Source organism: Limanda limanda, chromosome 7 (assembly GCF_963576545.1).
Source record: "Limanda limanda chromosome 7, fLimLim1.1, whole genome shotgun sequence".
Lineage (NCBI taxonomy): Eukaryota > Metazoa > Chordata > Actinopteri > Pleuronectiformes > Pleuronectidae > Limanda > Limanda limanda.
The window spans coordinates 20,211,629-20,236,870 of NC_083642.1; the positions used below are offsets into that span (position 1 = coordinate 20,211,629).

A 25,242-nucleotide genomic window follows, 5' to 3' on the forward strand; every position below is an offset into this window, starting at 1 on the left:
CTGCTTCAGCTGTGGACGCACACGGCGAGCTCACACAGGATCATTTTAGCATGTTGGCATTTTGACAAAAGCTCCAAGAGACAGATGTGTATGTCCCTCCGCTACAAATATTTATCTTATGCATCATCGTTTAGCTGACAGGAAATGAGATGTCCAAGTGGCAGAAGCTATAAGCTAAAAACCATCTTTCCATTTTTTTAAAGAATGTTTCATTTTACAGGCTTGTGTATCAGTAATTGACATATTGCTTGCTGCTGTGGAAGCGGGAATATGAAATTAATACCCCACGTCCTCATGATATTGTTGACATTTCTATTCAAATATTTAAATTGAGCTGGTTTGATGAGGGTTTTTAGATTATATTCCCCAATATATACATACTTACTGGAAATAATAATATTAATAATAATAATTCTAATTCTAGGAATAATAATAATAATAATAATAATAATAATAATAATAATAATAATAATAATAATAATAATAATAATAATAAATATAACTTTATTTGTATAGCACTTATCTAAACAAGGTTGCAAAGTGCCTCACACAAAAGTCCATGGCAAAAATGAAGAACCGGTTGTTTTTCTTTGCCCAGTGATACACTGGTGGGTTGTTTACCCCACCTCTCGCCCAATGTCAGCTGGAATCGGCTCCAACTCACCCCCCCCTCAACCCTCAAAGAAGAAGTGGTACAGATAATGGATGATTTTTCTGTTTACATTCAACACGGGGAAGTTTTCAATATTGTCTGCTAACAGGGAGGACTTCCACCACCTGATGAAAACTGGAGCAGTAGTAGCCACAGTCAGTGATAATATCATCATTATACAGCTATGGACAAGTTGCTATAGAAACTGAGTGGCTATGGTAACCTCTGATAGCATCTTGAAAGAATTTCACACATTTATTGTCTTTGCTGTAAATTCAGTGGATGGAGGCAGGAGACGAGAACGTTAGCTCAGAAGTGAACTATAAAATGTAAATGCACTCACATTTATCAGATTTACCACTTACTTGTCTAGGATTCAGGACCAAAACGCAGACATCCACCGAGGCAGGTAGGTGCTGTGAAGCTACTTTATAAAGAAGGAAAAGTGCGTTGCAGGCAGAAGGGCGGATTGCAGATGGAGATGTAGAAGCAAGTTGGCGAAAATGAGCAGGAACAAACGGGGGGTAGATGAATCACAGGAACTAACGCAGATTCCACAGGAAGACACTCAGGAACTACCACAGGAAAATAACCAGGAGCGTACACACACCACCTGACAGAAGACAAAAGACAGGTATAAATAGTGAGTGGGGGATGATGAATGTAGAGCAGGTGAGCAGAGATCAGGAGCAGGTGAAAATAATCTCGGCGGTGCAGGCGATCACACAAGCAGGAAACACTAGAGTAGGAAGTGAGACAACCATAAACTCAAATGATGGATCACTTCAAAATTAATGAGAAGCATCATGCATAACCTGTGGCCACACTATAGCCCAGTCACGCAATGCTTCTGCCATGATAATGCAGAGGCATTATGTATTCGGGTTGTCCGTCCGTCCATCCGTCACATTCTCGTGAACGCAATCTCTCCCCCTGAGTGAAAACAATATTCACTTGGACTCAAGTAGGACCTTATTAGATTTAGCTGGTTATAGGTTATTCAAATGTTGGCCCTAGTTGCTTGTTATTGAGTTAATATACACTAAACAAGTCTATTTTAACAACATGTGCAGCCCAAGACTTACATGATAACTCCTCTTTTTCAGGCTCGACAGTTTCAGTGCCAAAGATTGTTGTATTTTATACTCCATTACATTTATTTGACCGCTTTAGTTCCTTTTAAAATGAGGATTTTAAATAATAGATAATACAACAAGGGTTAGGAAACTGCTACAGAGAATGTTGTCACAATAGTCGTGTCACAGCAGTAGTTTTTATTATCCATCTTACAACCTCAACTCGTCGGACTCAACCTCAGGCTCTGAATCAGTCATGCTGCCTCCATCCCATCATCTGGAATTAATGCAGCAGCTCTGGTTTAATCTGGCAGCAGTGAGGCAGCTCTGCAGACAGGGCTTTAACAATACAAAATATATATCATATATCTGACACCTCACTTAAGCACCTACTTGTCCAGACTCACAGGTAATGTAGACCACAGTTACTATAGTAACACAGCGGCGGTGACAGAGCCCAGCGGCTGCAATAGGAATGAAGGACAGCAGGGAGGAAAAAAGGTAAAACCCTTCATGTTCAACCTGTGATCAAATCTGCACCTTCAGACGGGGTCCACATATAATCATATATTCAGTAAATGTCTGTGGTGTGAGGGACAGAATCTCAAATATCATACTTTCTATACTTAAACATCTGGATCGACATGATGACACAATCTTCTGCACAGTGGTCCTGACAGGCCTTGCTGTAATTGTTTTTCATAGTGGGATCTGCACATCACAAATGAACGGTTGAGAAGAGAGAGATGGAGAAAAAACGAGAACTCCAGTGTGATAATTGACACACGTGTTTGCTGTACTGATGAGTATTATGCTCCAACCTGTCGTTCATGCAGCTTCATGCCAGCTTCATCTTCCCTCTCATCCCGTCACCTGCCGCCTCTTTAATTCACTTCTGCTTCAGTTTTTCATCCATTTTCTTTTCCACAGATAAACACATGAGCTCTCACAGTAGAACACTTAACATTTTTAAAAACAAGATTTGTAATTCTAAACAGGTATTTACTTTGTTGATAAGGGTTATTGAAAGTAGACAAAGCAAAAATAGTTCAACTACCGATACATTTAGAAATATAACATGTAGAAAAGATGCTAAAAAACTATTTGAGTGTACTTGGTTTCAAATATGTAATATATGGCAAGTCTTTATTTACAACAACGAGACAACAAGTAGTTATATATTATGTTGACTTGTGTACTTATATTATCCAAAACGTTTTCAACAATGTTCAAACCCATAGAAATCACCAATTTTATTTAAAGTAAAGGGATATTTCATTTCGATCACTTTTCAATTCCATCATATCCACTTTACTCGTGGCTTTGTCCATCTCTGCTAAAACATAGTTTAGTGACGAAGCCTGTTGTTTCCTGACACTGTTTGTACTGATCACTCGTAATGGATCATGACAATTCATTCCCATTTGCTGAATAAGTGAATGAAAGTCTTTCCTCATCTGTGAACATGATTTGCCCCTGAGTCACATCAGGTAGATTTTCATCGGCATGGGTGGTGAAGGCAACAATTCCCATGATCCCATGCTGCTTCCCATTATCATAGTTTTTTTGTTTAGTTTTCCTTGAGTCGAAGTTGAATCTGTCAAAGTTGCATATTGTACGTGTAAAGCCGAAGATAAGATACCCCTTATTTTTCAGCCATTGTAGTAACATTTGACATTTCAACATTTGCAGCTCCAGATTTTTCTCTAAATGACACTGCAGGGTAAGAGATCACACAAGTCTGCATTTTCAGTTCACATTTTAATAACACAACAAGCATGATCGCATGCTTTCACAGAGAATAATTTATTCATAGCAATGACTTTCATCTCTGTCAGGCTTCATTATATATTCACCCAGCAGTGTCTCTTAAATAGGGCTCAACGGATGACACATTCTTACTGTTCGTATTACATCACCACAGAGGTCATCTTACAAAAATAGACATCAACAGTTAAACACGGCTCAGCATCTTAATTAATTTTAAAAACAGTTATATGATGTCATATACAATACACTTAGTAACGTAATGATGCCACATCATCCATTTTGTTCCTTTTTTCCATCTCCTGCCTTTATTCCCTCACATTTCCCATTTCAACTTTTCACCTCCCTCTCTCTTTCCTGTATCTCTGGGCTGAGCATAAGCTTTCCGTCCACGACTTCATATCTCTCTTGTTCTCTCATTTATTCTCTTTGTCGCTCGCTGATCCACAATTCGTGTTTCTCGTTCTCCGTTGGTCTCCCTCAACAATTCACTACATTCTTCCTATTCAGCTCTATATGATATTTGCCGTGTTTGTCTGAAGCTGAGTTTGTCTCCCCAGAGCTTTATGTGAGACTGCAGTGCTTTATTGGGTCTGGTGCAGTCTGACTGCAAAGAATTATACTGAGCACTCTCTCCGTATCTCTCTTTCTTTCTCACTCTCCATCCCCAATATGACTCTTTGTTCCCAACATTTTTTTAACTCTGTTCATTCTAGACTCTAAGACAGGCTTCCATCCGGAATCACAAATACTCAGAGAAAAGCAAGGGAATGGAGGCAGTGTGCACAAATGGCTACATGACATTCACTTCTTCACAATTATTTTTGCCATGTTCTCAGGTCCCTGTCAGAGGAATTAGACTGAAGCCTTTACCTTGCGGAGATTTCTTCTACCTCGAACCACAATCAGCTACGATCCTTCTTACCCAGCCACTCCCTCGAAAAAACACGTGCCCTGACAGTGTAGCTTTTGTCGTCTCCGTTGAATTTAATGAATTTCTGCACACAAAAGACACCACATCTGAAGGGCCCCTCAGGCCTCACCGTCTGCACTCAGAATATTTTACAAGCCTTCAGTGCATTATCAGTCATTCCGTGGCAAACTCCAACCCGGGCTCTCTATCAAAAGTCTTCTTCCCTTTCCTCCCCTCGTCAGTTCCCTGATATTCTCTGTCTTCCCTGACATGGTGCGCAGATCTGATGCTTTGTTAAGTCTGAAAATCTGACTCTACCTCTGTGGTGATGCTCTCAATCTTGTCATGTTTCCTTCCTCTCCACTCTGACTCCACGTCTGCCTCAATATTCTTCTGCCTCTTGTTTGTCCTCGGTGACGTGTCTACAGTTTTGCTCTGTACCTTTATCTTTATTCAAACGGGATTAGGATCTGATTGTAGAAATGTTCAGATGTGTTATCGATGTAATTTCTCCTGAGATTAGAACCACTGCTGTAACCGAGGAATATTAATAGCAGCCATTAGAGCTTTAAATCTGTGTTGAAGAAAAAAATTGAAGAAATCTTGTAAATGTCCCTGTCAAGGGTATTGTGTTTAAATGTTGTCAAATCTTTCCTCCAGTCTTTGGAAAAGAAAAGAACGCCTCCCCTCATGTTTTCCCTTTCCTGATCCTCTTGGGTTAAATATTTGTAAATTTTTTATCTTGTGTGTTTTCTCTTCTGTTTTCTCAAACACAATATCACATATGGTCACTGACTCCTTTGGGGCTTTCAACAGAAGCAGCTTCTTCTCTGCCAGCTCAGCAACCTGCCAGTGTTCATTTTCCCCTCCTTCCTTTTTTAATAATGCTTCCACTTTCTACTCTTCCCAGAACATCCTGCGAGGCTGCAGCGTGCTGCTGGGTCCTGCTACCTCCGGCCTCTGGCGGGCGCTCGCTCAGAGTCAGAACCACATCCCAGGTGGCGGCCCGGCCGAGCTAACTGGGCTGCTGGAGCAGTACACTCAGATTCTGGCTCAAAACATGAAGCTCACATATCTCAACCCTGTGGCGCTGGTTGCTCCAAACATTGGTGAGTTCAAAATGACTTCACTCAGTCACAGACACTCAGGCATTGTGCAATAGCTAATCACTAGTCGATGCAATAAAAGAGAAGAGACTAATTAACTTTTAATCTGAACAGACGATTTGCAGCGGTTTTCTTTATAATGCAGCAAAACACTGCTATGAAATCAAGCAGAATGACTCAGTGTAAAGCGGGAGATGAACGGTGTTAATGCAAATGATTACGGCTAAGCCAGCACTGGCAGCTGCACAGAGATGAATTTCACACTCCCACACACATACACACACACACGCTGAGCAGCTGATGACTCGAGCACACACACAAACACACACACACACGCACAAACTCTCATAGATTGGAGTATAACATTACTGAACACCTATCATTACAGATATTTTATTTAAGCATTTCCTGTAAATGGTAACTGGTAACCTTTAGTGGCTGCCCTTATCCGCTTCAAGACACTAGTACTTGCGTACTGTGCTGCAAACGGTTCAGGCCCAAAAGGGAAGTCGGGAAAACTTCTGGACCCGATTTTCTAGATATTTACCATGGCTGAAAACAGCTTTAGTTTCTTTCATCCTGAATTTATTCCCTCCCACTTAAGCTGGGTTGAAAATACTGGTAAATAATCTGCACCACATACAACAACACAAGGTGTTGAAATAGCAACAGCAGCAGATCTTGCAGAGATGAAACCAGACAATGAATTTCACACTAAGTTAATGCTCTTAGCTACGCACGCAGATTCAAGTTTTGTAAAATACCAAAACTCATGAAACTCATCAAAGTTACCAGCTACTGTATGTTGGCTCACCAGCTTCTGCCTGTTTGGTTTGTTAACACAGCTAATCTCAAACCTAAGGAAATTATGAATGATAAAATAGCCTTGCCTGTATTAGCCAACCTGAATTGGCTTCTTTCATGTTTTTCGCTGTGACTCTCAACTCATCTGTGGTTAGCTATATTTGCTTCCTCTTTGTAATTCATTTAGAATGCTGTTAAATAACCTAAAAGCAGCAGCTATAAGGAGATTCCCAGACAGAGCGTGTAGATGCAGCAGTAGCAGCGAGAGAAAAAGGAATAAGAAACACAGCCAACACTAAATTTCACACTCCCTCACAAACAGGCAGTTAATGCTCTTAGCCAAATGGGATAGAATGGATAACATTGAAAGGAATATTGATAGATCCGACACGCATACACTGACTGTGTTTCAAATCTCTCTTTTTTTAAATTGTTGTGGTTCTTGTTAGTCCTCAAAATGCAATTTATTTCTTTAAATTATTTGTTTATCTATTAAAATTTTACAATCAAAGTTAAAAGAAAACAAGAGTCCATGTTGCAGTGGGGTCAGACCAGTTTTAAAGCCTGGCAACATGTTGATATTCCAACCAATGAGAAGTCTTCATTATTATATTCTATATATGTATTATTATACATATAAAGAACTTGATTTAAAAAAGGATCTTTTTATGTAACATGTAAACATAAATGCATATCCTTTATGCATGGTTATTTTAGTTATATAAAGTTTTTATAAAGGCGTTGATCAGCAAACCGATGCTGATGTGTCAATCATATCTTGTTCCAAATGGAGAAAAACCTTTCACATTTCTCACAATGTCAGAGGATTATTAAAAAGCCAATGAAGAATTCGACTTGCTCATCTTGTATTTCTGAAAAAGAACCACACAGATGTACTGCAAGTGTCTGCAGTAGACATTAAAGTGAATCAGTGTTTTACGTAAAAAGGACCCGGGTTCAAATCATGTTCAGCTGTCCCAAACCACATTATGATATAAAGTGACAAATTTCCCACTGAATTACTTAGTGTTGCAGAGGGATTTCTCACATTTGGTTGCTCTGTTACTTGAGCTCCTTACTTGAAAAAAACCACAGCAGACAAAAATAACGCAGACACACTTGGGACACAATGGATCAAATCCCCTTCCTTCACTTCTGGGTTAGATTCTGTTCCACGATGTTTCATTGCTCTCCGGAAACTCGACTTGATTCATCATTCCTCCTCAAAACCAGAGACATTATACAGAGTCTGCCCTTTGTGTGAGTTAAATCTGTGTTTACTGATGAACTTCCTTGTAAAGTCTCATTTAAACAAAGATAAGACATTTATTATTGTGTTTCAACAACTACAGGTCCCATGAGGCTTTGATATCTTTGCACGCCAAAATAGAAATGATTTTATTTGTTTTCTTCGCAATCCGCATTAATCTTAATTTTTGGCGCAATTACAATTCCCTTTTATGAGGAATGATATTCTCTTTTGGAACAGGGGCTAATTTTTAAAGTGAACAGGACAATAGGAAGCATATGAGGTGAGAAAAATTGATAATGACACCTGTTGTGTTGTGTGAGATATAATCTTATTTCAACAGGGAAATGGTGTGTTATACCGCACTTCACCACTATGCTTCAAAAAATAATAACTTATTATTCCGGACTTACTAATAATGACCCTAAAACCAAACAGCAAAGAACTTCAGAGAATAGGCCTATTGTCTTTCTGAAACGCCAATACTGCCCCTACTTCGGATTGTCCTATGTCGGCTACCGGCAAGCTAGCACTAACTCTGTTATATGAATGGCGTGGCTGTGTCATCAACAATTAATTTTCTTCTGATGAAGAATGAATCTGCGTTGAGTGTGTTAATTGTACATTGCTAATTATGGTGTAACGCTGCTTTGGAATGCAGGATGTTAGTGGCGTCATTGTTTACCCTTCCTCTCAGCACTGACTTCCAGTTTGTGGGAGTAATATTCTGCAGACAAACAAACACTTAACCAAACATATGCTTATCTCTCTGTGTTCTTCAGTCATGAATCTGGACCGCGTTGAGAACCACACCCATGTGCGTCGGCGCTTCCCACGTTACCACAACGCTCTGTTTCGTAGTCAAGCTTTGTGGGATCCCTACACCCATGTGATACTGCCCCCTGCTGCCTTGGTGCCACAGCGGCAGCAACAACACAGCTGGAAGGAGAAGGAGCGGACAGAGAAAGAACGTAAGAGATGTACAAGTAGATATGAAGGCTTGAAGTGTCTGAGACTAAGAGAATATACTTACAGTCACTTCTGTATTTCAGCCTCAGCTCCTCAGAACGCTGCTCCAGCCAATGTTGGTACCTCAGTCAATCAGACGGGAGAATACACGGCAGCGAGACGCACCGTTTCGCTGCCGGAGCCGCCCATCTCCATCATCATCATGTTGATCTATAGAAGTGTGGGTGAAGCTCTACCTCCAAAGTATCACACAGACCGTAGAGGAGTGAGGTGGGAAACAGTCACACTCAGAACAATAAATACGCTTTTACAGCAGCTTTCAGAACGTTCTTGTTTTTCTATGAAAGAAAGAAATCTGGCTTAGCAACGTGTCTTTTATTCAGTGTTGAACAGCACAACACATTTTCTGTTATATGTCTATATGTTATATAATATTCATTGTTTCAATTGGTGATTATATGTGTACAGATTTTAGTATAGATAATTACAGTGTAAACTACACCAATAATTCTAAGTTTTATGTCTTTACCTAATATGTTTTTTTCCCTATCTTTATTCAAGAGAGTGGTCTTGTTGTTTAAGAGCAGGACTTGTTGATTCCACACTCATATAGCACCTGCTTGAGCTCAGATTTGCTTCAGCTCTTTTACTAAATGAAACCTTGGATTTAATGACTGATCAAATATCCTTCAGCAGCAATTAGGCATGAACGTAATTAATGTAAATGGTGACATTGTCCGGCCCAGCACTCACAGATATTCTGTTTAAAGCTTGACCATGTTTATCCTTTTTGCTTGATAAATGACTAACATGATTAACTGATGATGCAAATTGAAGGTAATTAAGGCCAGTCAGTTGAGCAGTAGGTCAATGGAGTAATAACTTCAGCACTAATTCCCATTTCACCTTGCTTGACATCTGTTTCTATCTCTCTCTCTCCCTCTTACTCCCTCGCTCACCTCCCATCTCTCTCCCCTCTTGCTCTTGCTCTTCCTCATCTCACCTCGGGGCATAATTACTGAGTAACAAACTGCGCGGTTTTCAATAGGTGTTCAATAAACAGTCATTTGTGTCTCATCAAGTACACAAGTCTTGTTCCCCTCTGCTCATCTTTAACCATCCTAAAAGGGATTTCAAACTCTTCCAGCGTCTGATGTGGGAGACGTACTGTAACTCTGCTTCCCCCCCCCCCCCCCCCCCCCTCCAGGCTGCCCAGACACCCGGTAATGAACTCCCCGGTGGTCACTATCTCTGTGTACAACAACCAGACGTTTGTGGGCGGACACTTGGACCAGCCCATCCTGCTGGAGTTCAAGCTGCTGGAGACGGCCAATCGCAGTAAGCCACTGTGTGTACAGTGGAACCACAGCAGCCAGTGAGTACACACATACAGTGGATTTTCATTTACTATTACACATACACACACAGAGACACGCATATATGTATGCTGTATTTTCAGACCTGGAATTATCTGCTACCATGAGATATTGTATGAAGCTTGAAGTATTGATACAGGTATAATTCTATAAAATTTGATATTATTATGTATTGTTATGTTTTATGGCATTTATGAATGAATCAATATATAATTGGAGATATTATGGCTCTACATGGAGACACTTTTTGTTTTTAGTCCGATGTATTTGATGAAGTCCTCTTCATCAAATACATCGGTGTAATAAAGGCACATATCTGTACAGCCACATTTATAATACACTTTCCTTTCTGCAGACCTGACACAGTAGCTAAAGCAACACTATAATTAATAGTAATAATAATGATGGATCGGTTTCTTAAATCCAAGTACGCTATTGCAGTAAGCCAGCACTGGCACCTACATGGAATACAGTCATTATCAATGTAATACATCTGTGCATCTCGTATAGCAGTGAAAATTGATATATATTTGGAAACACTTTGAAGTAGACCTCTACTCTTTAGAAATGGTATCCGGTTGTTGATAAGATGATTTGAATAATCAGTTCAGAATAATTTGATTTCAATTATTAAGACAGTATTATTGTGTATATTGCATACACATAGTAACACAGAAACCTTAAATGCCTGATATGGTTCACAGTGGACATTTTGCTCATAAGGTCCCCGCCCCTTCTCTCTCTCTCTCTCTCTCTCTCTGCAGGTATGACGCAGGAGGTTGTTGGACGGTCAGGGACTGTACGGTGGTTTACAGGAACACCTCTCATGTTCGCTGTCAGTGCCACAGACTGGGCACCATCGGCGTGCTGATGGACAGTTCACACAGAGAGGTTAGTGATCATTCAGTGCAGAGCTACTAACAGTTTTACTATAAGAATCACACACTTATAATCATTTTATTACATTCGTAGGTCTCTTTATCACATTAAGCGTTTTAGTGGATTCATTATAAATTTGCTATCAATACTTCTGCCCTCGGTTTTCCTTAATTTTTTTTGTGAACCCTCTTCACTAGTAATTTCTTGGTTTAGTCGGTGTAGAAATTTGATGACATTTTGAAGGCTAAAGGAAGTCTTGTTACAGCTGTAGCAGATTTTCATGGTTTAATGCTAAACCCTCTGCCCATGGCACACCAGCATACTGAGCAACGATGTGTATCAGATCTTCACGTTTGTCGACGAGAGAATAGGAACCTTGTAGAGTCGGAATCCTCGCTGTGATGATTTTCAAGTGGTACATTTCTCTGAAAGTACATGGTTTATACTGGATTTAGATCTTCTGTAAAATATTTATTGAATATCATAAGTCTGGCAGAATCATAAGAAAAGTACCACATTTTTACTCATTTATGATGCTGTACATTAGATTCTTTCTTTGCCTTATTTCACCTCGTGCTCACTCTCTTTACTTCCTTTCCTCTGACAGCTTTGACTTGACCTCTTTATATCGTCTCTCCACCCTTTTCCCTTCTCTCATCTCCCTACGAGCAGCAGTTGGAGGGCGATCTGGAGACGCTGGCGCTCGTCACATACTCCTTTCTGTGCCTCTCCATGCTGGCTCTCCTCCTAACTGTCCTGGTGCTGTCCTGCCTGCGAGGCCTCAAGTCCAACACCAGGAGCATCCATTCAAACACTGCAGCGGCCATGTTTTTGTCGGAGCTGGTGTTCCTGCTCGGGGTCAATCAGACAGAACAACAGGTAGGTTTTGGCTTTAGTTTTCCTGTCTTTTTCTTTTTGTGCCACATCACTGTCCCCTGGTTCCCAACTTGCAGCTTTTTGAATGAGCCAACATTTGCTTTGGGACTGTCATTGTGCAGATTTAAGCCATTTTAGATATGAACTCTGGAAAAAAACGGACATTTTCTAGACTTTGTCTCATGTTACGAACACAGCAGGAGATGGTCTTGGTCTGACGGCCTCACAATTACATGACAATATCCAGAACATTTAGACATGAGGTGGTGACTGGGTAGACCATGTGAAAACGGCTGCAAAAAACAAAAGCTCTCGAATTTCATTGTCTTTCCAAGACGACACCTTCGTCTGAGTCTTCATCTACATGTTTGGCACTTCTCTTTCATACTTTCACCTTTTTATCTTTTACATTTTTTAATTTAACGTCTATCTCAGGGTAGAAAAGTCATCAACACACTCACTCTGACAGGAAAAGGTCTGGAGCAGCGGACATTTGCGTTCTCACACAGAGCCCCTCAATTTCCGTTCAATGCATGTGCTCACGTTCGAGCATTTCCTCAAACAATAAAACATAATAAATTTTGGTGCAGCTCTAGGGATAAAGTCGATTTTTTTCATATTTATCATTAAATGTTTGCTGCTTTACAGTTGGGTTGGTGTCATTGTCTTTCCCGTGTTATCCTTCTCCCTGTTTCCTTCCCGGTCCTTCTGACCACTTTCTGTCTCGGTTACATCACAAATGTGTGCATGTGTTTGTGTGTGTGTGTTTACAGAGCAGTCTTGTAGAGAGAGAAGTGCAAATATGTCCTCACTCAGCATGAAATCTAATTAATTAAGCTGGAACCCCCACACAGTCGACTGTATGGCTCTTTCAGTGCAACTGGTTACTTCTAGCTGAACAATATGTTCTCTAATTCGTGTTCATCATGCTTGGGAGAGCATGTTAGTGTGCTCAGCGGCCGTGTGTGTTGGTGTGCACACTAGTTTTCGTGTGAATGTGCATATTTTAGCTTATCTATCTGTGTGTGTGTACCTTGAAGTGGTTATATTCATGTGTGAAAGTGTTTGTGTGAGTGGGAGAGGGAAATTCAGTGTCTGGCTCTGTCACTGCCAAGGCTGTAATTATTTCTGTATCGTCTTTGGCTGTGTTGTCAGGAATTTCTTCTGAGCTCCTTTTAACCTAAAAATCTGGGACTTATACATTTCTTTCCTGCAACGTAAAGATGTAAATCGCTCAACTGTTGTGTTTAATGACTGAAGTGTCTCTCTCTTTTCACAAAGACTCCACGAAGGCTGAGAGACGTATCTTACATTTCAATTGTTCTCTCTGCTCTCATCCAGAAACATTTATGCCTTCAACAACTCAGGGATGCTGCCGTGGTTTTCTTATGCGCGAATAGAAAAGTTCAATTCGATGCATTTCTATAATTATTATGTACAAACAGGTAATTATTGTGTTTGGCAGCCAGGCAACTTATATAAACCCAAAATGATTCCCAAGATGCCTGTTCGTCAGATTATTCAAGATTACATTTTTGATAAATTGATATGTGGTGGAATGGTTAGCACTGTCCTCCCAGCAAGAACATTTCCCATGGTTCGGATTCCTTCCTGATTCCCCTACCTTCATCCCACAGTACAAAGCCATGCATATTGGTGTTAGGTTGACTGGGGACAATGTGAATTCTGGATAATCTCCAGAGGGAATGTATGTGAGAACACAAATGTCCGGGTGATAAACTACAGACTTTCTCAGAAGTTTCTCCTGCCAGTCGTCTTGTTAGAGGTCCAGTGTGAAAGGGATCTAGTTGAAGAAATTGGTGAATTTCTTCAACAAAAAAACATGGTTGCCACCATGTTTTTTACACTAGCCCAGACTGGACAAACTAAACACATTTTCAGTTTTACGACAATTTAAGGCTACCTCAGATTCTCTTTCATGTTTGGAAGGGGAGAGTGAGGGGAGGGGTATTCAGCTGCAACATGCCACTTCACCCCTAGATGTCACTAGATTCTACACACTGAACCTTTAAAACTCTGGATAATGTCTTTATGAGCTCATGTGACAAAACAGCAGGAGGTGCTTCGGAAGTTTCTCCCCAAGTGAGTGGACGTGTTGATGATGTTTCTAACAAGGGACAGAGGCAAAACTGAAAATATGAAAAAGTTAAGGAGAAGCTCGTTGAAGACACAGACGAAGACGTCAAGAGAGCTTTTGGTGATAAATGCAGACGTTCTGAGTTCACAGCTGTCCGAGATGTGCCCCACCTCCCCCCCAATGTCAGCTGGGGTTTGATTTTCCTCTATGCATCAGCAATATAGATAGTGGATGGATGGAAGATTCTGGTAGACAGGGAGAGTTTTAATTGTGGTCTCTCTGGGGTGGTTTGCTTTGGCTTTTAAAGCTTCCATCTGTGCCTGGTAAGCAGTCAGGAAGTAACAGTGTACGTAGTCTTCAAACTCTGCCTTTAAAACAGGCTGATAGTTGCCAGCAGCTGTCTACTTCAACTTGTGTGTTTTCAAGTTATTCCCTGTGGTTGGTTTGTATTTTGTTCTCCCTTCTGACAAACAACAACACAGTTATAGAAGACAGTGCCTGTTATTATCATTTCGGCTTTGAACCCAAAATGCCGAACACAGACAAGACAAATTGGTGCTGTACTTCAGATCCACTTGAGTTTGAATGGCATCGTCTCAACAGGCCAAACAAAGGGAAGAGACCAAAGGCTGAAGTCTGAATAAACCTCTCCAAACAGGCTTCACGGCAGCCTGAGGGTAATTTCACAGAAAGCTTAAATGCTAATTTCCTGCATTATTCATGAGGACGCTCAGCATTGCTGCCGAAACCAAACAGCAGAACTTGACTGAGAAAAGCTATTTGGAAGTTTCCTCTGCCCTGACAAAACAGTAATTGTCATTGTCACCTCTGATGATGTGCAGTCAAACCAATTGAATGACCTCAGAATATCAAGTTATAGCAGATTACGGCATCACTTAACAATGACTTGACGTGTCCTCTGGATTCAAGCAGCATCACGACGATGACAAAAAAGACGAAGTTCTCCATGTGTATCACTAGTGTTTCATCAATATTTCAAACAACACAATGAATTTAAGCAAACATGCAGTGAGATGATATTTTTATATGGAGGACCGTAACTTCCAAACTCTGAAACTAACACACAAATCAATAGATAAATGAATGAATGCATTCCCCCAAAAAAATTTGAATACAAAAATACAAAATATAATACATTTGTTAATTCATAACTCAGTATTTAAATAACCTACAGTATGTACGTATTTCAATTTATTTATTTATTTTTACATTAATACATTTTTTCTGTTTCTGGGTAATTACATTTCAACATTTCTTTATTTCTATATTTCGACATTTATTCATACTTTCTGTGCTTTCTCCTTCTGATGCTGCTTAATTTCATGCCCATAATCACAGTTAAACAGGCTCTTGAGTGTTTTTACTATAATTCTGCAAATTAACAACATTCATTTGAATTCATATCAGTTGTTTTGTGCATTTCCCGGAGATATACTGTAACACGCATAAATTCCCTTCATTAGTCGTGTTGCTAATTAAATCATACATGCCTGTTCCTTCATGGCTGACACCTGCTGTGCTGTAATAAAGATGTATTGGTCTCTTGCCGAGACGTCTGCTCTCAACTGTCACAAAATCAATATAAAGGATCAGGTTATTTTTTTCCTCTCACCTTCTTATTTCAAATTTTTTATTTGACACTTTCCTGCTGCCTCACTCTGCCCGTCCCCTTATTTCCTCCTTGCTTTTTTTTCCTTCTTTTTATGACTCCTTCTCCTTCTATCTTTCGTTCCTTTGCTCTCTCAAATTATCTGATCCTTCCCTTGCTTTCTTATCCTTCCCTTTCTATTCCTCTCCCTTTCCTTCACTTTTATTTCCCTCTCCCTCCAGTTTCTGTGTACAGTCGTCGCCATCCTGCTCCATTACTTCTTCATGTCCACCTTTGCCTGGATGTTCGTCGAGGGCCTTCATATCTACCGCATGCAGACTGAGCAGCGCAATATCAACTATGGAGCCATGAGATTCTACTACGCCATCGGTTGGGGCGTGCCCGCCATTATCACAGGTAACACACACACACAGGCAAATGTGTCTATGCATCATTATATACTCGGAGTCAAAACATTTTCCTTGCCACATTTACTCATCCATGACAACATATAGGAAAACATATATATTTATGTATATACAGTATATGCACCAACACATCACACACATTCCCAGTGAGTCTGGTTGTGTAGATAAGGAGTCCTATTGACACTTGTATTAAGACGGTTTCAGTGACATTTTAATATAGCGATAGCAAAGCGCAGACACACATCCACACACACGCAAGCAATTTCTTCCTTGACACACTCAGTAAGTAATATCTGTCTGCTTTCTTCCCGTCTTTCGCACAAACACACACACACACCTCACACGCACACACACACTGGCAGTATGTTTCTTTCCTCAGGCTCCGAGGTGTGTTTGTCTTTTGTGACTCTCTTACTTTTGCAATTCAATTAATTCTATATTAATGAATTACTGTTACAACCATGACAGTGTTCAAACAAGGACATACCAGGAAATGTTCATGTACACATTTCCTTACAACCTCAGCCAGCACCTTAATGGAAGTTGGTCAATGGTCTGCTCAAGAGAGGTGTGGATGTGCGATGTGAGATGGATTTATCAAAAAGTTGTTGCTGTGATAAAACATGTGATAAACCAGCATGTGGCTTTGTCACTATTTATTACTTAATCGTATAATAAGTGCTAAGAATTAAAAGATTAATGTCTAACATTGATTCTTTGTAATTTCTTCAATTATGACAACTCTTATATTGTCAAACCCTTTCTGACTGCTGTCTCTCTGGGTAGATCTCTAGAGTAGATTGTTTGTCTGATCTGTGTCGTGCCTGTGTCTCCTCCCTGCAGGCCTGGCAGTGGGATTAGACCCAGAGGGTTATGGGAACCCAGACTTTTGTTGGATCTCCATCTATGACAAACTCATCTGGAGCTTCGCTGGACCTATTGCCATCGTCATATTGGTAACTGTCTCTCTGACTGTCTTGATATGCTGTAGTTCATGTCGTGTCCACAAAAACCTGAGTAATGTAATGTTGCTTAATCAGTGATGTGATTTTTTCTTTATGTTGCTTTTGATTACTGCTGGACCATAATTTGAATTGCTCCCCACGTCAAACTAGTGTCCTTTCACAAAATCACAGCATTGCTTAGATAAAAAAGTGTGCCGGGTTTTATGATGCTTATGAGTAGTTTCAGTGCAAGTGATTAGTATTGTTGAAATGATCAGTTGACACTTGCCTTTACTATTCCTTTATCTTTGCATATGTATATATGTTTTTATCTTCATGCCTTGTGTTTCTAGTGGCAGTATTGGATTAAAATGTTGCCTGACTCTATCGATCTATTCTTTCTAGGTGAATGGAGGGATTTTCACTACTGTTGCCAAGATGTCATGCAACCCATCACAGAAGGAGACCAAGAAGCTGCCTGTCATGTGAGTTCTTACCCACTGGCATCAGAGTACGATACGAAGATAGAAATAGTCTGTGGACACATGCTTTCATCAGAATTGCAAGAACTGCAAAAAAGAAAATCACTTAGGGTCCCAGTCCAGCTGCTTATTACACCTTTAACACTCTTTATCAAAACTGCACTGTTAAGGTGCAGGTTATGATTCATGGTGTTGACTTCCCATTTTACTTAAAATGTGTCTTTTACCAAATGAAAGGCACCAGGCGGACATGTTGGCCAAACCTGATTTTCACGGAGTGGGACTCTAAGCTATTTGGTGTCTGTCTCTCTTTTCCTCACTGCCACATTTCTGTCTCACAATTTATCCTTTATCTAACTTTCTGTTGGTTTCTGCAGTCATCCAAGCACAGCTCACAGGAAGTGTGTTTCATCATCGTGGTAAATCCAATTTTAACCTTGCACTCCCCCACTGCCCTCTTTGTTTCCCCTGTCTCTCTATCTCTGGATCCAGTGCGACTATCCGTAATGCCGTCCTTCTGCTGCTGGTAGCCACCGCCACCTGGCTGTGTGGTCTCATGGCTGTGAACAACAGCATCCTTGCCTTCTACTACATATTTGATGTCCTCTGCCTAGTGCAGGTATGAGCCCAGTGTATGTTTGTAGTCAGGGAATAACTAATATAAGATTTCACAGTAAAAAAGTAGTAATTCAAACAATATTTTGTGTAACTGCTTTCAGTTAATTTGACACATGTTAATATTGCTCACTTTATATGTGTAATTGTATCATGATTGTGAAGTGCAGGACCTAGTAGTGTAAGGGTCTTGTAGATTAAAACCTTAAAACCATCTCTCTCTATCCTTCCACTTCACCCAGGGTCTGTCGGTGATGCTGGTGTTCACAGTGTTTAACTCAGAGGTTCAGGAGGCCTGGAGAGTCGCCGTTCTCGGTAAGAAGAGTCCTGGAGAAGATCCACCCAGAGCGCCTCAGAACACAGTGAGTCCCACGCACACGCTGGAGCTCGTCTCTTCTGAACCCAAAAAGCTCTCAGCTGGTTTTGTATCTTGACCTGAACTACCTTTCATTAAGTTTGTAAAAAATACCATACAAAATAATTCAAATGTCATGATTTGCATGAGTTATGATATTATAATGAAATTGTCATATTACATGATACATATTTGAAGGTTAAGAGCCTGATGAAGCTTTAAATCAACTCACTACAGGATCCCAAAGGCATTTAGCATCTTTTCTACAGTGTAGTCTTTTCTGGAGGCACATTCTCACTGTCCATTATTAGACAGCACAAAAGTCCTTCTGCCCCCAATTCCTCCTTCCGTCCATCCATCTTCCCCGTCCTCCCTCTCTCCTCTCCTTCTGCCTTCAGGGTTTTCTGCTGACCCAGTTAAAACAGAATACCGACCAGTGGAGCCCTGTCCGCTCCTTTACCACACTGAACCACAGCAAAGTGCAGTGCTCAGAGAGAGAGAGTGTTTGTGTGTGTGTGTTTGTGTGTGTGTGTGTGTGTGTGTGTGTGTGGGGGTGCGTGTAACCCTGCCCTGGTTTCATTTCTTTCCTTCTTCTATCTTCTCTATCTGTATCCTATACGTGTGTGTGTGTGTAAGATGTGCACATGCATGCAGATCCGTGTGTGTTAGTTGTTACTCTTTTAACACCCTTTCCCTCCGATGCTCTTCCTACCCATTAGAGAACTTTCCCAAGTGGGTGAAATAACTGTACCACATCAACACACACTCACTCGCAAACCATGATCATCTATTAGCATCATTTTGTATCTGAGTATCTGACTCATACTGTATCATTTCTTATTTATAAAGTGGCCTTATACAGCAGAGAAAGCTGAGGTCATGCCTCCATCTGTTTGTTTTTTCTTCAGCTTCCAGCATTTAAAAAAGCTTCCTTTCTTGAAACTACACTGAAATATAATGGGGGCTGTAGTTTTTAAATGCCAACACAAACTATTACTTTTTATTATCACCCAATAATTTGATATAAATACTAAATACATAAAACCCCAGTGTCATAAAGATGTCCTTCATGTAGAAATAAATGAGGAAGATTTGCCCATGATATAATTGGGATTTTGACTCTTTGTAACAAGCGGTTTGTGATGTTAAATAAAAGACAATTTTATTATCTACATAAAACAGCTCAAAACAATAGACAAAAAAGACTCTTGGTTCTCCCTCCTATAAATAATCAATGTGTCCCTGTCTCAGAATCCATATCACAATGCATCTCTGTTGGAGCAGAGCGGACTGCATCGCATCACCCTGGGCACCTCCACCATCTCCTCTGTCAGCTCTGCCAGGTACAGTATATAACTCACGGAAACACAACAATCTTCAAACAGACACAGGAAGCCATCGCAACTTTTTGAGTTGTAAACCTCCACATTGTGGCAGGAAGAGAAGATTAATAATACGCTTCATCATAGTAGTTCAAGAGTGAATGGTTTAATACCAATCGCATCAAAATGGCAAATGAATATTTGAGTGAATGATGACTCAAACCTCAAATAGAAATCTGAAATCGGTTTCATTGTCTCTCTGTGGCTCTGATCTGAGATGAGAATGCTTCAGGGAGGAAACTCTCTTGCAAATACAAATCATGTCATGTATTTTGTGGGTCAGTGGGGTAAAGATGAAGAAGATTGAATGGAACAATGTGCTTTAGTGTATGTAGAGCAACACTAATATACTCGAAGATGGGCTGATATGGCTCAGTGACTCTGTGTGTGTGTGTGTGTGTGTGTGTGTGTGTGTGTGTGTGTGTGTTTTGTGGGCGCATGTTGTAGATATTGTATATGTGGCTGCTCTCTTTATTCAATTTGTATCAGCCTGTATTAGTACACATACAACTCACTGAATGAGTGTGTTTAAATGCACATGTAGTTGAGTTCATGAGTTCACTCACCGCTCTCGTCTTTGCCCCTTAGAGAAAATCTTTTAGCTCGTCAGACTCTGGAACAAAACATTGTCCACACCGGAGCGACAGACCTGGATGTAGCCATGTTCCACAGAGACGGAGGTCAGCACTCACACGCACGCACGCACGCACGCACGCACGCACGCACGCACACACACACACACACACACACACACACACACACACACACCATAAGATAGGACACAAAAAATACTTTTGACAAGCAGTCACAACACATTCTTAATTTCGTCACCTCTGCTTCTTTCTTTTAATCTATTGCTATAGCTGACATGACCAATTTATCATCCTTATCTTTTCGTTTTATAATTCTTTGTCTCCGTCTCACCTTTCACCTGTCTTCTTCTCTCTCTGTCCTTCTTCTCCCTCCCTGCTTCCAGGTGAGGACTCAGACTCAGACTCTGACCTCTCCATGGAGGAGGAGCGCAGTCTCTCCATCCCTTCCTCTGAGAGCGAGGACAACGTCCGGCTCCGTGGACGCATCCAGCGGCGATTCAAACGTTCTAATCACAGTGAGCGCCTGCTCACCGAGCCCACCCACAACGGCACCAAAGGTAGATAGGCAATTTCTTAGATATTCCGATGATTGAAGGCTTTTTTTTGTGAGTAGAAGGCACTTGATGAGAGCAGTTGATAAGAACGTGCATGAACCTGCCAGACAGCAGTCGTCTCCTGCTATAGGAAGAAGTCCAATCTTGAATCTCAGATATGTAGAAGCATGTGTGGGCACAATAACAGTGTACACATATATTAGGCGGAAATGTCAGTGCAAGTAATAATTTGTCATTAACTGTTGTTCTTCTATCAAAAATGAAATACGTCATTGAGAATATATATCTAATGCACCTGGAAGTGTGTAATATAAATGTCATGCATACACAGGGTCTGTGTAAGGTTTCAATGTGAGAAAAGACCAGACATGGAAATCTACAAATCCATATAAGTAATCAATTCTGAGCTAATCAAGCCATCTGGATGACATGACCTCTAGTTAGAGGGAAATGCTGACTGATGTTGTCAAAATGGGGGAGGACAGGATCCAGATGGTCAGTGCAGGCGAAGTGAAGAGTTAGAATAGAGCAGGCTTCTGACTGAAGGGTCCCAGTTTCCTGTTCGTTGTGACAAAGCATGAAACCCTCTCATCAATTCTGTTGAGCCATCAACTGAGCAAGTGATCATATCTGCATGTTAAACTAATAGAGGGAAGTTTGGTTTTATTCAAGAGGCCATTAGACTTGTTATTGGCCAAAGCACATGAGAGCATTTCTGACAGATTCATTGATTACGGAAGGAATGGAAGTAACAGCCTTAATATATTTGCCCATCTATTTACCTCACTGAAAAATCAATAATGAAACGTTTTTTATTCACTTATTGGACTAGACACCTCTCCTCATCAGCTCCTTTTTCTTAAATCACTTTGTACATGCTCAACACATACAGTACAGCACACACAGTATGTGATATCTGTCTGCTGACACCTGCTACAGTATTTGATACACGCATCTGTTAATAGTAAATGTAAAATTAAAAAGATGAGCAGGCAAGAGAACATATTGATAGATTTTTGGTGTATATTTTCAGCTATGGCAGCAGTAATAGTGAGTTCTTACAATTTCGGCTTTTTATTTTCTTTACCTCGACTTAATGAGCTTTTAATCAGACGTCATTGATCGATACAGTTGTACCTGGTGTGGGAACAGATTTCCCCCTTTTAACTTCCAGTAAACAGAAAGTGGTTTTGTGTGCGTGTGTGTTGGACAGATCTAGATGGAAATGACCTTCTGTCCTATTGGCCAGCTTTGGAAGAGTGTGATACGCACACGCTGCAAAAGTGGGGCTCAGAGCGCCCCCTGGGAGCAGATTACAGCAAGGATGCTGCCAACAACAACCAGCTTGATGGAGCACTGACCAGTGGGGATGAGAACGGCCTCACGCAGCCACACAGGCACAGAAAGGGTTAGAAAAACTCAAATTAATAAAAAAAAATACTCATAGCACATTGAATTTGAAATTGCTTTTAAAATATTCTAATCTGTAGTTTATCCTTCTTAAATCAGTCATAGGTTTCTGTTTTTGTAGTTTGCCAAGGCATTGCTTCTGCATTAAATTAAATGGCACATGAGTAGTGGATATGACAATTACTTTGGAAAATTGGATAACAAAGATACAGCAGACATGATATTTTTGTTATGAAAACCATGTAGCTCATAAAAATGAACAGAAAATTACCAATAACACATTGAGTTTTAGTTGTTTTCCCTTTTTTTACGTTGTTAAATATCTACCAGTGCCCCCTTTTATGATTGTGTTACATATGAGTCTTCAAAGGCAAATTTTTTGTAAGTGCATTTAGAATATCAGACTGTGGCCTGTAAAAGGTCTCCAGACATCATGTCTGACTGATGCAATGATGAAATGGGGCAATAGATTTTAACTGTTTCTGATCGCCCTCCATTTGACCTGGCACCCACTTACTGGGGTCTGCAAAACAGAGCATGTTTGTCTGAAGTCAAAGTCAGAATATAATAAGATGGTTGGCATGTCATGACTCACTCTCAACATACATGTGCTAACCGTGCAGGAGTGCGTGTATCCCCCACACAGCAGACTATTTCTGGAATCAGCAGAGTGGCCTGTCTGCATAAAACATAACTTATACAACGCAGGCCCTAAAACCGTGGGTGACACTTTTATATATACTGTGCAGTCAGTATGCTCAGGTGCAGCACACATGCAAAGACACGCACAGAGGGAGTGAGAAAAGAAAGATAGGAGATCACACAAGTACCCTGGAAGCTGAAATGGCATTCTAGGGAACGTAATACTAAACAAAAACATACAACTCATTGACACACACACTCGCACACACACACACAGAAAAAGGAGCTGTCAGCAGGATTTTTCAGATTACTCAGATGGTATTATGATTCATCAAATATAAACAGTGAATGTAGGGAGACATAAACCTCAGTCATAAATTAGTCCAAAACACTTCTGTCTCCTACTCCTCTTCATCCGTGACTTCTGTCTCTTTTCTTCCCCTTCTTCTGACATCGTTTTCACTCGACAAACGTCTTTTCCACCCTCATCTTTAACCCCTTTAGTACACTTCTGTCCAATCTCCCCGGTTATAGAATCCCATTAGTTTTTTATGAATTCAAATGTCTTGCTCATTTTATTTCACTTGTCGTCTTTTCTCTTTTTCTCATGTTCATATTGTCTACTTCCAGGCATCCTGAAGAATCGTATGGGCTGTCCCCCAGCACTCCAGGGTCTGTCCACTGTGGGCCGAGTCCCCAGTGAGCTCAACTGGTACAGAACCTCTACCCTGGGCCATCGAGGTGTTCCTGCTGCCTCCTATGGTCGCATGTACTCTGCCACAGCTGGTGCCGGAGGAGGGACGGGCTCTCTGTCCCAGCCAGCCTCTCGCTACTCCTCCAGGGAGCAACTGGACTCACTTGCCAGGAGGCAGCTATCCAGGGATCCACTCGGTAGGCAGACGGTTGGGGGGTCGAGGGACCGACTGGACTCCAGGGGCTCCAGAGACAACCTGGATCTCTTACCCAGGAGGAGGGAGCTGGGCCTGGGGCAGGGACCAGGGTTAGGGGGCTTGGGGCTTGAGCACCAGCGAGTCTCATCATCCAGGGAAAATTTGTCAGGATCCAGGGACAGACTGGACAACCACCACGGAGGCAGCGTCCACGCCTCAAGGGAGGACTTGAGTGGAGCTGGAATGGAGGGATACCTCAGCGGGTCGAGGTCGCAGCTGAACACGCTGACCCGGCGGCAGGCCTCATCCCGGGAGCACCTGGCGGGGTCGGCGATGAGCAGTAGGTCGAGGGAGGAGCTGGACACCAATGGCGGGGGATCCTCGGCTCAGCCCTGTCGGGAGTGGCTTCGCACTCTGCCTCCCCGTCAGCCCTCACACCCCGACCAGCCTCCCTCGGCCTCCCCTCCTCCCCCGATCTCCGAGGAGCCTCCACACGAGCAGCTCCCTCACGCCAGGGGACGACTGGACTCAGCTCCTCCGTGTAGGTATCAGGGTCAGACTGTGCCCCAGGTCGCGAGTTCAAATATCAACCCTCTGAGTCGACCGCAATCCAGTGAACACCTGGATATTCTGTCCTCCATCCTGGCGTCCTTCGGTTCCACTGTCCTCCCTCCGGCCCCCGGGGTCTCTAACCCGGGACCCAATGGCTCTGCCCACGGACACTCCCCCTCTCCCCCCCAGTCTGCCACCTCCCACAGCATATCTGAAGTCTCCCCAGACTCTGAGTAAGTTTGTATTGCAATAAATAAATCAACATCGACTCACCCTCCATCTGTCCCCCTCTATTTTACATCTGTCTGTAACTGAACTTTGATCCTCTGTAAACACCCTTATAAATTGTAGTTTCCTATGTATGCTCCCTTTTCCTCTATGTTTAGACGTCCTCTTCCGCAGCATCATGTCCACTCTCCAACTATTTACCTCTTCTCTCTTTCTGTTTCTGTCTTTTCATCTTAACTTTCCTCAGCTCCCTTAGTTCCACTCCCTGCTCAGCTTCTTTATCGTCAGGTCCCTTGTCTGTTTTGTTCTATTTTCCAGCACCATCTCCCTCCTCTCTCGTTGTCCCTATGGCTTTAGGAGCTCACTTCCATTTAGCTGTGATATTTTCTCTCTCTGCTGTATGAATTTAACAACGAGTAATTTTTCCCTCTCTTCACCTCAGAGCCAACAGAAGTGAAGGACAGTCTTGATGACAGCCTCCGTATCCCTTTATGCATTGCGACTGAGCTCGGCTCACCAGGGACAAGTTCAAAGGTCACGGATGGTCCTGAACACCTGGGGTTCATTGAGACATCGGAGGATGGGAAACAAGCTAAAGACAGAGGAGACAGAGACGGATAGAAAGACTGAGAGGATAAGAGGACGTTTGTAGGCAGATTGTACAAAAGTTTTTCGAGTCATTCTGCCTACAGTAATCTCTGACGTTTCTTTGGACGATGAGTCAACCACCTCTACTACCTGAAACTGTCCAACACAAATTCCTCAGATCTCAGACACAAACTTCAGCCTATTC

At 41.5% G+C, this 25,242-nt stretch overlaps 1 protein-coding gene across 1 annotated transcript in view; it reads left to right on the forward strand.

Moving 5' to 3' along the window:
• celsr3 (cadherin, EGF LAG seven-pass G-type receptor 3) overlaps positions 1–24,919 on the forward strand; it is a 95,908-nt gene extending 70,989 nt beyond the window's left edge. The window contains exons 21-37 of the mRNA XM_061075260.1: positions 5,319–5,517; positions 8,350–8,538; positions 8,620–8,806; positions 9,744–9,911; positions 10,677–10,803; positions 11,464–11,670; positions 15,617–15,791; positions 16,646–16,758; positions 17,152–17,231; positions 17,721–17,847; positions 18,086–18,205; positions 19,450–19,541; positions 20,169–20,260; positions 20,557–20,730; positions 21,941–22,135; positions 23,410–24,454; positions 24,892–24,919. Of these exons, the coding sequence (XP_060931243.1) occupies positions 5,319–5,517; positions 8,350–8,538; positions 8,620–8,806; positions 9,744–9,911; positions 10,677–10,803; positions 11,464–11,670; positions 15,617–15,791; positions 16,646–16,758; positions 17,152–17,231; positions 17,721–17,847; positions 18,086–18,205; positions 19,450–19,541; positions 20,169–20,260; positions 20,557–20,730; positions 21,941–22,135; positions 23,410–24,454; positions 24,892–24,919 (3,318 nt within the window). The remainder of the gene's footprint in view (positions 1–5,318; positions 5,518–8,349; positions 8,539–8,619; positions 8,807–9,743; positions 9,912–10,676; positions 10,804–11,463; positions 11,671–15,616; positions 15,792–16,645; positions 16,759–17,151; positions 17,232–17,720; positions 17,848–18,085; positions 18,206–19,449; positions 19,542–20,168; positions 20,261–20,556; positions 20,731–21,940; positions 22,136–23,409; positions 24,455–24,891) is intronic.
• Positions 24,920–25,242: the final 323 nt, after the last annotated feature.